General features: G+C 45.1%; 1 protein-coding gene across 1 annotated transcript in view; it reads left to right on the top strand.

The window, feature by feature from the left end:
- The window catches only part of LOC134661242 (probable E3 ubiquitin-protein ligase HERC2), an 83,335-nt gene that overhangs the window by 57,359 nt on the left and 11,063 nt on the right, over window positions 1–14,913 (top strand). The window contains exons 59-80 of the mRNA XM_063517229.1: window positions 184–302; window positions 708–863; window positions 1,501–1,729; window positions 2,750–2,889; window positions 3,397–3,549; window positions 4,141–4,260; window positions 4,508–4,643; window positions 4,887–5,039; window positions 5,483–5,650; window positions 5,898–5,995; window positions 6,210–6,366; window positions 7,115–7,296; window positions 7,632–7,921; window positions 8,714–8,863; window positions 9,387–9,607; window positions 10,144–10,238; window positions 10,952–11,058; window positions 11,526–11,703; window positions 12,798–12,921; window positions 13,855–13,984; window positions 14,509–14,615; window positions 14,786–14,913. Of these exons, the coding sequence (XP_063373299.1) occupies window positions 184–302; window positions 708–863; window positions 1,501–1,729; window positions 2,750–2,889; window positions 3,397–3,549; window positions 4,141–4,260; window positions 4,508–4,643; window positions 4,887–5,039; window positions 5,483–5,650; window positions 5,898–5,995; window positions 6,210–6,366; window positions 7,115–7,296; window positions 7,632–7,921; window positions 8,714–8,863; window positions 9,387–9,607; window positions 10,144–10,238; window positions 10,952–11,058; window positions 11,526–11,703; window positions 12,798–12,921; window positions 13,855–13,984; window positions 14,509–14,615; window positions 14,786–14,913 (3,341 nt within the window). The remainder of the gene's footprint in view (window positions 1–183; window positions 303–707; window positions 864–1,500; window positions 1,730–2,749; window positions 2,890–3,396; window positions 3,550–4,140; window positions 4,261–4,507; window positions 4,644–4,886; window positions 5,040–5,482; window positions 5,651–5,897; window positions 5,996–6,209; window positions 6,367–7,114; window positions 7,297–7,631; window positions 7,922–8,713; window positions 8,864–9,386; window positions 9,608–10,143; window positions 10,239–10,951; window positions 11,059–11,525; window positions 11,704–12,797; window positions 12,922–13,854; window positions 13,985–14,508; window positions 14,616–14,785) is intronic.

Here is a 14,913-nt window from a genome sequence, read left to right as displayed (position 1 = left end):
CACTAAGGCCGCTCCTATATGCTTGCATTTGTTTAACATGCACACCGCACGCCCCGCCCCGCTGCACGCCCAACTCGAGCGTACACTCGGGCCTTACACTAATACTCATACGTATATTTTCTTGCTCCCTCATTTGTAGCAACTTGTCTGTGGTAAGAGTAGTTGAATGTTTCTCTGTTGTAGGCCGCGGCGGCTCGGATGGCTGCGCGTTGCCGATGAATATAGAGAGGCTAAACACGCTCGGAGTTATGCAAGTGGAATGCGGAGCTCAGTTCAGTCTCGCTTTGACTAGAGATGGAGAAGTAAGTAAACGTAGCCAGACTTTAAATAGTAAACATTGGTAACACCGTTTAAATTGTTTTATCGAGGGTCTACTGAATAGAACCTTAAAGATAATGCTGTAGGATAAATAAATATAATTAAAGATACGTTGATAAGACACTTTCATGCTTCGAATTTGACAGCTAAACAAGATGCCGCTGTACGTTTATTTCTTAGACTTTACTTCTATATTACGATCAATATTTGTTTGATATAATCTATATCCTACTATGTTACTTAATTATGACGTTGCGTGTGATGTCACGATCTATGCTAGAGATGTGTCTGTCTTCCCATCCAATATGAAACAACACACGGCGTCAGCCGGCGGCCGAGGCATAGACATAAGTCTTCGATCTAGCGTGTCTCATGTTTTTTCTACACAGGTGTGGACGTGGGGCAAAGGCGACTACTTCCGATTGGGCCACGGTTGTGACGTCCACGTGCGAAGGCCAACCATTGTAGAAGCGCTGCGCGGGCAAAGGGTTGTCCATGTGGCCGTCGGTGCTTTACACTGCCTTGCCGTCACTGCCGACAACCAGGTATGTCATATCCTGTTACTTTATAGGAAACTCTTTTGGATATAATGCAACTATTTCATCTGAAGTCTGAGAAGTTTGTTGAATAATAAAGAGAGCCTTTATGAAATGAAATGGAATCTTTATTTCAGGCAACTAGTGGCCCATACATAAATACCTTAAAACTAGCATACATATTATTATAAAAATATAACTAAACACTAAACAAACACATTATGATTGCGATGCGTTACGCAACCCCGCAGTGTCAGGGAACCGGCCGCGGAACCGCCGAAACTTGACACCCTTCGGCCAAAACTCCTCCTTAGTGATGGTCGCTAGATGGTGTAGTGTTTATGCACTGACAATCCAACCTCTAGACTGAGCTTAGGCCAATTCTTTCATGAAACCGATGCTGCCAAAAATACGGGGGTGCGGGGGGACGAGGTGAGCGAATCCCGTGCCGTGATTGGTCCGTTCAAAGACACGGACCAATCACGGTACGGGATTGACTCGAAGATGGAGTAACGCTACCCTATGTGTGGCAGAGGGGGTAGCGCGACTATGCTATGTCTAGAGGTTGGATTGTCTGTGTGTTTATGAGATGGTGTGGTGAAAAATAGTTGTAAAACAAATGACTTTCGGCTATTCGGTATTGCAGGTGTGGGCCTGGGGCGACAACGACCACGGGCAGCAGGGCAACGGCACGACATGCGTGAACCGGCGGCCGGCGCTCGTGGCCGGCGTGGAGGGCGTGCAGCGCGCCGCCGCCGGCTCCAGCCACTCGGCGGCGTGGTCGCTGCGGCCGCCCGTCACCGACCAGCGCGCGCCCGTGCAGGAGCCGCTCGTGTTCCCCGTGCTGCGGGACCCGCTGGGCGCCACCGCGCTAGGTCAGTACACCGACAATACGCGCGTCCATCCTCAATACTCCCTAGCCAAAGGGGAAGAAGAAAAATATTAAGTGTAAAGCTTTGGATTCCTCCGAAAACGGTGCCGTCATATAGCGGCAGCAAAAGACGGCCGTCTTTACGGTGGCGACATGTGGAAAGTACCACGGCGTCATAACACACCGTCATCCACCAAGGTCAAAGCGGCAAATTTGAAAAATGTAGGTGCGATGGGATAACGTCCCATAGAAAATTTGAATTTCGCGCCTTTTCCTACTGACAAGATTTGCTTGATCATCTATAATTTACTTGGAGGATGAAATATCATCAGAAGAGGAAAATAATCGTAGTACGGAATCATTTATTCAAATCTCGTGTCATTTATTCAAAATGGCGTCACCGCTATCTAATAAAACGTTCACGAAACTATCGACAAGGTCATGACGGCCGTCATCTTACGTTACGTTGACAATCAACGTAACGTAACGCCGTCTAGGAAACCGCGCCATCTTGTTTACATAGACAACGTTCTAGTGACGTCAGTCAACGCTATATAGCGGCCGTAATATGACGGCACCGTTTTCGGAGGAATCCAAAGCTTAAGGCCTGAGTGGACGCTCGAGTTGGGCGTGCAGCGGGGCGGGGCGTGCGGCATGCATGTTAAACAAATGCAAGCGTATAGGAGCGGCCTTAGTACACGCTGCTCAAATTACTTGTGAGCCCGACGCCACGCTGCACGCCCCGCCGAACGCTCCGCTCAGAGCGTCCAATCAGGCCTTACACTAACGCGTCATTGTGAACCTTATCGAAATGCACGAAGGTTGATATTAACCCCTCAACTGCCCCGTATACCTCTTAGACAAATTTGGACTGTAATTAACAGTTGAAAGGTTATTAACTAATTCAGTAGCAAATTTTTGACAACGGCGTTCGAGGGGTTAAGCTGTAGCCGCGCGCGTCATTCGACGTCCTTGGCGATCAAAGGGTTAAATATCAAACAAATGAAACCTTTCACCTTCACAGGTCTATATTCCGAAGAGACCATGGTAGAAGAACGTCAAGAGTCGATACCATCGTTAGCCGCGGCGGCTTTGGCGCTCGAACCTCCGGTGGCTGTTCAGCACGCGCTGTCCCTTATTTTACTGGGACTTCATATTACTCAGGTACGCTCTAAATTGTTATGAGAGAATTTGTTAATCGAGTCTAGTCCATTCAGTCAATCATTAGGATATAACTTACTGAATAATATTGCAATTTAATCAAATTAATGAATGGTACTTATTAAAGGAGTTAGTTACTAGTTCCTGGCAATCGGGACTACGGACTCATAACATAACATAATATTACAATTCAGCACCTTCCCTGGGTTATCTCGACTATTTTACTCGAATGATCTCCAAACCTTGAACTATAGCTGTACCACGAGTTGGCACTTGACGTTTACGTTCGCGATTTCGTAAACTCGATTCCACTCATGTATTAGTGCGATAGAGAGGGAATGCGATCGAGTGCACGCAGTAGCTAACGTAAATTTTAAATTCCAATTTATTGATTAGTCCGGCTTACGATTATTTCTTCACCCAAAAGCGACTGTTAATATCAGTCGATATTTCGTACATCCGGTTTGGAAGCCCACGGAAAGACTAATAACAACATGTCTGTGTTACTAGGCGCGCAGCTTGCTAGTGGAGGCTCTCCGCGCCCACGAAGCCTGCGCGACCGGCGCGCCCGTGGTCGCCGGAGTGGACGTCGAGGACGAGGACGCGGACGCCGACGCTCGCACGGGAGGGGGCGAGGCGCCCGCTGACCGCACTACTTTACAGGTGAGGTTATCCCTATTAACGCCGCACCTACCGTGCGCGGCGCGTCGTCGTGAACCTTATCAGAATGGCAGAAAGTTGATATTGGGTTGTATAGAGCTGGTCAACCAAATCTTGTCAGTAAAAAAAGGCGCGAAATTCAAATTTTCTATGGGACGATATCCCTTCGCGCCTACATTTTTCAAATTTGCCGCCCTTTTCAAGATCTGGTTGACCAAGTATAGCCGCGCGCGTCAGATGACGTCATTGGCAGCAAGGGGTTATACAACGCTCACAGACAGATGGGTAAATTCCAGCATCTAAATCAGTAGGTACGGTATGAAGACGGCTCCGAATCATAGATATTGAAGTTTTGAAGAAGTCACAAGAATAAAGGAAGTTTTTTCCCATTATGGAAAGTCTCGCTATATTGGACACTTCGTCGGAAAATTATCATGAACTAGACACACTATACGAAGACGATCTTAACTAGGTAACTTCTGTTGATAAAGAAGGAACTGAAAGAATGAAGCTACTCTCAGTAACAACACTACTATAGACAATCCAAATTGAGTCATCAATGTTTTACTAATATTTCTATCCCTGTCGTTACAGAGTGGTGCAAGCAGTCCGTTGAGCGGGTCGATATCGTCTCGACATTCCGCCGTTATGTCGTCGAGTGCGGTCTCGGTCGCCGCTGCCACTATGACGGTGCAACAGGCGGAGGCACCCAAGGTTAGACCATTACCCACAAATATAAATGATAACCTGTGTTTTCTAAAGAAACTGCGCACTGCGCGTTGATGGGTCTATCACCTTGTGCCTAAATTGGAAATTAAAACTTTACATTATCATTTTGCGTCAGTAAACGGAAGACTCGTATGCTACCCCCTATATTTAGCGCTAGATCTACATACTATCTTATTTCTAATTTGATGTTCTTCCTTCTTAAGCTTATGTAAAAAAACGGTGGTTATTTCAGATGGCACTGGACGATTTCACATCGCAACTGGGCGAAACCGACGCGCGAGCGCTCGTCGACCTGCTCAAGCTAGCATCTGCCGGGCGAATACCGGACGCCAATAACGCTGTCAAAACCATCACTGATGTGCTTATGGGTGTGTGATGATCATACTTATTATATAATGTGTTTACGGTGTGTTGTAGATAGCACTGGACTATTTCACGTCGAGGCTGGGCACGAGCTTATCAAGTAACCTTAAATATTTCCATTTCGTGAAATTTTCATCCATGAACTTTGGAACAACAAAATAACTAGCTACTTCGAATGGAATGGCCGCTTCACGCATACATAGACTATTGGCCGTATACATAAAATTAATCAATCTATTTTTCTTTAGCACTCTGCGCCCACAAGCCCGCCGTAGCGGACATGGTGATCGAGGTGTGCGTGTGTGAGCTGGAGGAGGCGTGCGCGGGCCCGCAGAAGCAGCTGCCGCGCGCCGTCACCGTGGAGAGCCCGCACCCGTACCCCGACGACACGGATATATCAGGTGACTTTGCTGTTGCTTTGGTGTTGCTTGCCTGTTGTTGGGAGGGGTGTTCGTTTAATAAGCGCGTCGGCGGTTCGTACGTAGAAGCAGTATCGTTTGAACCAGGCCCAGGGCGCCGCGTCGGAGCCGTGACATATTACGGTTCTCGAAATGACCTACTGACAGACAGACGGACGCACAGGGTTCGTTTGACCTTAGACAAGATATTCGCGTATTATCATCGGTGCTCGCCTTGTAGCACTAACATAAGCGATTGTCACGCGCTGAGCAAACCAAATTTGGCTTACTAACATTCTTATTAACGTTCGTGTTTACCATACATGCTAGGTAAAAACCGCCTTTTCTAGTAACAAATTAATTTACTAGACTATACTTGTCATATGAGTGTTCTAGTTTTATTTAAATTACATGGAAGTGCTGACGTTATACTATTTATGTACCAGGCGTGGTGAAGATACCAGGAGCTATATCGCTCCGCGTGATGTTCGAGCAAGGCTGCTCAACGGAAAGACGGAACGACCCGCTGACGATCTCGGACGCGGCCGGACGAGTCATAGCCACCCGTTCCGGACGGGACCCGTCCGATTGGGAAGATGAGATCATAGTACCTGGTGAGTGAGAACCTTTTCTGTTGTGTCACACTCATGATAGGGTAAAACGCAGAGAAGGCCACCATAACAGAGTATATCGGATACGCCAGTAGGAGTAAACAAAATTATTCACAACTACATAACTAAATTTTTTTTTTAATTTACCTTTATAAGTTATCACTATACTCTCACGTGTATTAATATATAATTTTAATTATGCAGTGGTTTATAAGTGTTGTAATGACTCATGTAATGTTATATTTTGCAGGTGACGAATTGAGGTGGCGGTTCAAAAGTGACGGCTCAGTAAACGGATGGGGTTGGAGGTTCTCCGCTTGCCCGACGATACCAAAGATAGCTCTATATGTTAGTATCTCATATGTATACATATAAATTTAAATAGATTAGCTAAGTACTTTTAAACACTTAAAGCCTTCTGAAGGCTGAGGAACTAAAATTACGACTCATTTTCATTAAACCGACATCTTAACTAAATCATAACTTTGATGTTCAGTGTCACTTGTCAATTTCAGACTTTAGTCTAACCGGTTTATTCGGTAACCGAATTTATTTGTTACAGGAAACCGGTTCAGACCGGTTTGTGCTCTCCCGACCGTCTGTAGAGCTAGCGTGGCGTCTGCTCGACGGGCCGCTGCTCGCGACCATCTCCAACGACCACCAGATGGCGCCGCGCCTGGCCGAGGCGCTAGCCACTTGTGCCCAGATGCCCACTCTATGTACGTATTACGTATACTATCTAAACCGGTTCAGACCGGTTCGTGCTCTCCCGTTCGTCGGTGGAGCTAGCGTGGCGGCTGCTGGACGGGCCGCTGCTCGCGACCATCCCCAACGACCACCAGATGGCGCCGCGCCTGGCCGAGGCGCTAGCCACTTGTGCTCAGATGCCCACTCTATGTACGTATTACGTATACTATCTAAACCGGTTCAGACCGGTTCGTGCTCTCCCGTTCGTCGGTGGAGCTAGCGTGGCGTCTGTTCGACGGGCCGCTGTTCGCGACCATCTCCAACGACCACCAGATGGCGCCGCGCCTGGCCGAGGCGCTAGCCACTTGTGCCCAGATGCCCACTCTATGTACGTATACTATCTAAACCGGTTCTGATCGGTTCGTGCTCTCCCGTCCGTCAGTAGAGCTAGCGTGGCGTCTGCTTGACGGGCCGCTGCTCGCGACCATCTCCAACGACCACCAGATGGCGCCGCGACTGGCCGAGGCCCTAGCCACTTGTGCTCAAATGCCCACTCTATGTACGTATACTAACTAAACCGGTTCGGACCGTGCTATACAACTTTCAGTTTTACATGTATGTATGTATTTCACAATCTAAACCGGTACAGACCGATTTGTACAGTCTAAATCTTGCAAAAATCTTAACCTTTCTGGGCGAGTAAATACTTTGCATTTCGTTCTACCCGAACTTTCTAATACATAATGTGGAACTTCATAACAGTGATATTTTTCTTCACAGCGTGGCGTGCTCGAGTGTGGTGCGTTCGACGCTTGCGCGGCGTGATCTGCGCCAACAACGAGCCTGTAGGCGCCACGCCGCCGGCCCTCAAAGACCTGCCAAGTCTACTCTTCGAACAGTACGACTTCGAAGAGACCGCTGTGCATTTAGGGGCGCATTTACTACACACGCAATACTTGAAGGTAGTTTAAAAAACACAAAGCTCCTAGTTTTGACCATGTAGTCCAATAGCTCTAAACTCTATAACTCGAAATATTTACTTTAAGACGAACAGGAAGCCATCAAAAACCTCTTTTAGTCGAAAGCCTCAATCTAAGACTCAAACTCGTTAACATTTCGGCGTTAATATTGGAACTGTTCTCACTGTCTGTGTATCAGTTGCATTAATTGCATGAGCCAGCTAATAGTCTCATTAAACTATTTTGCATTTATTAACGCTATAGGACGATTGCTTAAGCGCCATCATACTTCCTATTTTAAAGAATACACGGTTGTATAAAAAAAATCTTGTCCCCAGGAACTAGCATTGCTAGCCTGCGGCCTACGTCTCGACTCTCGCGTCTGTCACGGCTCCGACGCGGCGCGCTGGGCCTGGTTCAAACGATACTGCCTCTGCGTGCGAACCGCCGACGCGCTTATCAAACGAACACCCCTCCCAATGCCATTCCTAGCCGAAGTCAGGAAACGATTAGCGGATCTTGGCGTCTATAACCCGGAAGAGGGGAGCTTAGACCATTATTACCCGTGGGAAGACGATGTCAAATTAAGCAGGATTAGAGATGACCAGCTTACGACTTGGGTACCGAGGTAAGAGCTGAATAACTATGTAATAGCACACAAGAGCGCCGAAATACTTATTAGAAAAATTAGGGTTGCAGCTGTATGAAAGAGAAATACATATTATAGTAACAAAGTACTTCTAAAGCAACATTTTTTTCAACTCAAGCTGTAAAGTTTCTGGTGCCTGCTGGGTTCTATCGATACTGTATATGAGCGTTTTCCAAAAAAAGTGTACATTTCATACATGTCTTCAAAATATTGACTTCTTGGGCTCATTTTACTCAGAATCATTTGTACATTCACGCCTCATACATGAAAAAATGTGTCCCAAAATTTTGTATGAAAAATTTTTTTTCCAGTGCGTCACGTTCATACAAATAAAAAAAAATTCATACAAGAATGTGACGATCTGGAAAGGAAATCTTTGGACACATTTTTTTATGTATGAGGCGTGAATGTACAAATGATTCTGAGTAAAATGAGCCCAAGAAGTCAATATTTTGAAGACATGAATGAAATGTACACTTTTTTTGGAAAACGCTCATGTGCTTACGCACGGCCCGCCCGCTTGTCAAGACCGAACCGAACCGAACCGAACGCCCCTCTCAATGTCATTTCTGACCGAAGCCAGTAAATGCAGAAAGATTGTGAGATATCAGTACACTATCAGTATGATTATGAATTGTGTACCGAGGTAAAAGTAATTATTCCGTTTAATCTTAGGCCCCAATCACAAAGGCGTTTTATGTCAAAAATAAAAATTGCCGACCTGTACCAATCACACTAAACTGGCCCTAAATCATGTCCATTTTGTTTCAGAAAAGGCAATGAATCCGGAGAGCCGAGTCCCCGGCCCAGCCTCAACACAAAACCCGAGCCGAGCACCTCCACGCCGTTATACTACCCTTGGGAAGACAACACCAAGTTCACGCGGCAGCACGACGAACAGCTGTTACATTGGGTTAACAAGTAAGTTTTCCCTTGGATGAATGTTAACTATAGTTGGTCAAACCAATTTGTCAGTAAGAACCAGGAAAACTATACTCATCCTTTTCTTTTGGGTGCTAGTACTAGTGTAAGGCAAAGCTAGTATGATTCTCTCTATGTTTGAAATGAGACAGTCTAGGATGATGATGATGATGATGAGTCCTTTGACATACTATAGTAGGTACACTACCGGACAGGTCAACAGTACCGGAGAGAGCTTACTATAAATATAAATAAATAAATATAAATATTATAGGACATTATTACACAAATTGACTAAGCCCCACGGTAAGCTCAAGAAAGCTTGTGTTGTGGGTACTCAGAAAACAATACATATAATATACAAATACATAGAAAACAACCATGACTCAGGAACAAATATCTGTGCTCATCGCACAAATAAATGCCCTTACTGGGATTCGAACCCAGGACCGCGGCTTCACAGGCAGGGTCACTAACCACTAGGCCAGACCGGTCGTTTTTGTATTACCCCGATCATTTCCAGGCGGCCCGAAGACTGGACCGGCTGGTGGGTGGGCAACCCCCGCGGCTGCGTGGTCTACGGTTGGGGCCACAACCACCGCGGGCAGTTGGGCGGCGTCGACGGCGCTAAAGTGCGCGGGCCCAGCGCGTGCCACGCGCTCGCTCAGCTCAACCCCGTGCAGCTGGTGGGAGGAGAACAGACGCTGTTTGCTGTCACACCCGACGGGAAGGTTTATGCCACCGGTAAGAGATAGTCAACTGTTATTGTATTACTAGTAGTTTATGGCCACAACCAATACCGCCAGTTAGGCGCTAAAGTGCGCGATCCCAGCGCGTGCCACGCGCTCGCTCAGCTCAACCCCGTGCAGCTGGTGGGAGGAGAACAGACGCTGTTTGCTGTCACACCCGACGGGAAGGTTTATGCCACCGGTAAGAGATAGTCAACTGTCATTGTATTACCAGTGGTTTATGGCCACAACCAATAACGTCAGTTAGGCGCTAAAGTGAGCGATCCCAACGCGTGCCACGCAGTCACTCAGCTGAATCCCTGGTAAGGGAAAGTTGACTGGTCATCCTGAGCTATAGCGAATAAAATGGCAGAGCAATAAGTACTGGTAGGACGGAGGACGAACATTCAAAGAAATGCTGGATCAATGGCAGTAAGACTCAGCCTATTGATAAATATCATTATGTAATTTGACAAATCTGATGCAAATCTTTTCAATCAATCCTTTTGAGAGGCTTTGAATTATAATAATTATTGTAATCGTATGTTTCAGGGTACGGCGCCGGTGGCCGTTTAGGCATTGGCGGAATAGACTCCGTATCGACGCCGACGCTGTTGGCGTCCATTCAGCACGTATTCATAACAAAGGTAAGCCTTTTGCGCTTGAAATACATATTGATTGAAATACAAATACACGATAAACATCCCCAGTTGGTCTCCATAGTATGACATTACATATTATTGAGCCCTCTCTCACACTGGCGAAGCGTCAACCTTGAGCTGATTTATCAACTTTTTTTAACCTGTTGGAATCATGAGAAGGCTCTTGACAAATCGAAAATTGTTATCTGCCTCTCTATTGCTCTTTCATATTCGAATGATAGAGAAGCATAAAGGGAGCGTGCATGACCTGTAGGGGGGCAGCACAAGAGTTTATAAGCGCGAAATGTAAGTGTCACGCTTAAGTTTCTGATTGACGCCACAAGATAGCAGATAACCTATGTCCTATAACGGACAAGGTGCTTGAACTGTAGGGGGCAGCACTTGCTTTAAGATCGGTCTTCCTAGGATAGCGGTGCCGTCATATAGCGGCCCTCTCCATACTAAATAATACGGCTAAATATGGATGTCGTAGTATTTGTATGGAGACGGCCGCTATATAACGGCACCGCTTTCGGAGGAAACCAAAGCTTTAGCGTGAAGTGTCAATGTCAGGTTTAAGTTTCCGATTTGGGCCACAAGATGCCAGATCCTCCAACGCGCAACGGTTCCTATAGCGATTTTATATTTTTCGACGTTGGCAGTAGGCCCTCAAAAAATTTCTAGAGGGTCCTATTGTAATGTTGGTGAACATATTTCAGGTGGCCTGCAACTCGGGCGGGAAGCATTGCCTGGCTCTGTCCTCCGAGGGAGACGTGTACAGCTGGGGTGAAGGTGATGACGGCAAACTCGGACATGGAAATAGAGTGTACGTTTATTTTTTATATCTAGGGTTAAGGGGTTAGCCCTTATTTTATGATATGAAAGTGAATGAGGCGAAAGATGTGTAAGATCGGAGGAAATTGAACGTATGTGTTGGCGCAACATAAGTACTCGTGCGAGGACCGGTTGACGACACATGACGTCACACACATAGGTCACGGCTCCCCGTTCCGCGTACCTACATTTAGACTGCACCGTACAGCCGTTAAAAACATGACGTTTATATTCGTAATTACACACTTTGTTCAGTCAAAGTCGGTACAGATAGCTTAAACGAACTCTAACCAATAATTCATAAAACTAACCTCTGTTAAATTTCGCCTTTTTCTAACAAACACAAATGTCATTACGAGGGATAGGTACAAACGAATAACGCTACAAGTGTGATCTGAAAAAGTAAGAGAAGGTTCCATTGTCTCTTTTAAAACCATTGACTCAAACCTCGTTCTACAGGAGCTACGACCGCCCGCGCCTAATACCATCTCTCTCTGGTATGGAAGTCGTTCAGATTGCCTGCGGCGGCGCTCATTCGGCTTGCCTGACGGCGCGAGGACGTATATACACGTGGGGCAAGGGGCGCTACGGTCGGCTCGGACACGGCGACTCCGAGGATCAACTCGTACCGAAGATGGTTAGTGCTACCACTTTACAAGAACTTAATACAAAACATCCCGTTCTTATCTGAGGGGCCACCGAAAACCGAATTTTGCAAATTGCGGGGATCTTTCTCTTTTACTCCGATGAAGGCATAATTAGAGTGATAGAGAAAAATGCCCGCAATTTGCGTTATTCGGTTTTCGCGGTAGCTCCTCTGGTCCGCGGTACGTGCAACGTTACATGGGTTCCAAGAGATTTGAGCAGCGTGCACTGAGATCGCTCGCATATGTTTGTATTTGTTTATCATGGATGCTTTGTCGTGCGCCCCGCTGGCGGTCGCCCCGCTCGAGCGTCCACTCACTTTCCACAGTGGATCCCATATCATTGCTATGTGCGAAGTGCGTAGTTTAGTTCCCCGAAAACCATAATCGTGCTATTTCGTGAGGTCAAAATTCCACACTACACATTTATTATTATTTGGAGCCTGTCGTGTCACTGCTGGGCAAAGCCAACCCCCCCCCCCCCCTCCAATTCCTCCACTGATGTCTATTCAGCGCTCTTTGTTCAAGAAGGAGTCCGGTTCTTCCCGCCATCGAGAGGCGGGGTCTGCCAGATCCCCGATTTGAGGTTCATCATGTATTGTATATGATGGCATCTATAAAGTTTATAAATTATTAGTCAATGACAGATGCGACAAAATTTACATTCAAGACGTGAACTCTGCTTTGCTTGCTAAAAGTATTTTTGGGATGGCACCTAAAATATACAATAAGTTGCCAAGACATATAATAACAATAGATAATTTAATTGAATTTAAAAAATGCCTGTATGGATTTTTGGTACAAAAAGCATACTACTCGATAATGGAATATTTACTGGACACATTTTAATTTAGTTTTTTTTTTTAAGTATGTACACTCTTATTTTGCTTGACATTTAATATATTATTTTCGGTTGACATCATATTATAATTAGTGCATGATCCATCTCTTCTGATTTTATATTTGTATGCCAAATGGCAAAACATAGTGAAACATAATCTATTGTATAAGATCTTTATTTAACCTATGTTTACAAATAAATAAATTTTGATTTTGATTTTGATACTCAAATTACATCTGATTACAGGTGGAGTTCCTAGCCTCGTACCGCGTGATAGACGTCGCGTGCGGCTCGGGCGACGCGCAGACGCTCTGCATCACCGACGACGACAACGTGTGGTCTTGGGGCGACGGCGACTACGGGAAATTAGGTATAGTGATGTATACAAACAAATTCCACTACCCAAGGGTAGCCTGGGTGGGTCTGTACATTTAGAAACGTTTTTTTACCAACAAAATGTAAAAAGCGGCCAAATGCGAGTCGGACTCGCCCATGAAGGGTTCCGTATTTAAGCGATTTATGACGTTTAAAAAAAAACTACTTACTAGATCTCGTTCAAACCAATTTTTGGTGGAAGTTTACATGGTAATGTACACCATATATTTTATTTAGTTTTATTTTTCTCTTATTTTAGAAGTTACAGGGGGGGGGGGACACACATTTTACCACTTTGGAAGTGTCTCTCGCGCAAACTATTCAGTTTACAAAAAAATGATATTAGAAACCTCAATATCATTTTTGAAGACCTATCCATAGATACCCCACACGTATGGGTTTGATGAAAAAAATTTTTTTGAGTTTCAGTTCGAAGTATGGGGAACCCCAAAAATTTATTGTTTTTTTTTTCTATTTTTGTGTGAAAATCTTAATGCGGTTCACAGAATACATCTACTTACCAAGTTTCAACAGTATAGTTCTTATAGTTTCGGAGAAAAGTGGCTGTGACATACGGACGGACAGACAGACGGACAGACAGACAGACAGACAGACAGACATGACGAATCTATAAGGGTTCCGTTTTTTGCCATTTGGCTACGGAACCCTAAAAATCGGGATAAAAATGTAAGCACAAATTGAACTTGAATGCCATGGACCTAATATTTTGAAGATAATTCAGCTTTCCATAACGGTTTTAGATTCGACATTTTAGTGTACATTTATTTGGTGAGTTTAATAAATTATTAAGGAAGTTTTTCCAACTTTCCTTTAAACGCGTTGGTTATCCACGAATATGATTGATGACTTTGACTACACAGTTAGTAATAAAAGTATTCATTACATAATTTAATCTTATCTGTGACAGGGCGAGGAGGCTCCGAGGGTTGCAAACAACCAATGAAGATCGAATGCTTGAAAGGCCTGAGGGTCATAAAGGTCGAGTGTGGCTCCCAATTCTCCGTTGCACTCTGCCAGTGCGGTAGTGTTTACACGTGGTAAGCAAATTATAGCTATATAGAAAACTTTATCATACAATACACCGAAATATAATACATACATAAGAGTTAAGCTGACGGTCTTGTCATGTCATCGACCAGTGGCCGGGGCACCGGTAAACCATCAGAGCTTAAAACAACATTTCCGGCGTGTGTGGAGGGAGTGTGTATGCGTGTGGCATGCCACAGCCTCACCGCTATTAACACTTTATTGTACGTTTTTATAATTCACAATATGTAATCATTGAAGTCACAATATGTATAACCTTTATTAACTTCAGCTAATGCATTACTTACTCCTTTTGATACAATATTAGGTGAAGTGAAAACCTGTGAAGTGTCGATCATCTAAGTACAGTAATGTTAATATTTGTGTCGTTTCCAAGCGAAAACTCCCACATTGTCGCTTGCCATAAGGACGCTTTGACAGGTTATTCGTATAAAGATACAAGCAAATCTCGTCCTTATGGTAAGCGACAAATTGGGACCTTTAACTAGACTTCGACACATTTATGTTTTAACAGGGGTAAGGGTGACTACCACAGGCTCGGGCACGGGAGTTACGAGCATGTGCGGAGACCTATGCGCGTCACGGGCATGCAGGGCAAGATGATAGTGTCTATAGCTACTGGTGAGTATACATTTCAATCCATTTTAAACATAATAGTTTTTTTTATATGCCAAATGTACCAAAAAAGCGTGTGGAAAGCCCCATTGAGAAATACAGGTTCGTTCTGTGTTTTTTTTACACGCACACGTTGTGAAAAACAATAAATTAAAAAAACATTTGACTTTTTGTAGGGAGTCTCCACTGCGTCGCTTGCACGGACACTGGCGAGGTGTACACGTGGGGTGACAACGACGAAGGACAACTGGGAGACGGGACTACGTTGGCAGCGCAACGGCCAAGACTGCTTACTGCTTTGCAG

Source organism: Cydia amplana, chromosome Z, assembly GCF_948474715.1.
Source record: "Cydia amplana chromosome Z, ilCydAmpl1.1, whole genome shotgun sequence".
In the NCBI taxonomy this organism is placed as follows: domain Eukaryota; kingdom Metazoa; phylum Arthropoda; class Insecta; order Lepidoptera; family Tortricidae; genus Cydia; species Cydia amplana.
The sequence above is the reverse complement of the archived record's forward strand: the minus strand, read 5'-3'. Positions and strand labels throughout refer to the sequence as shown.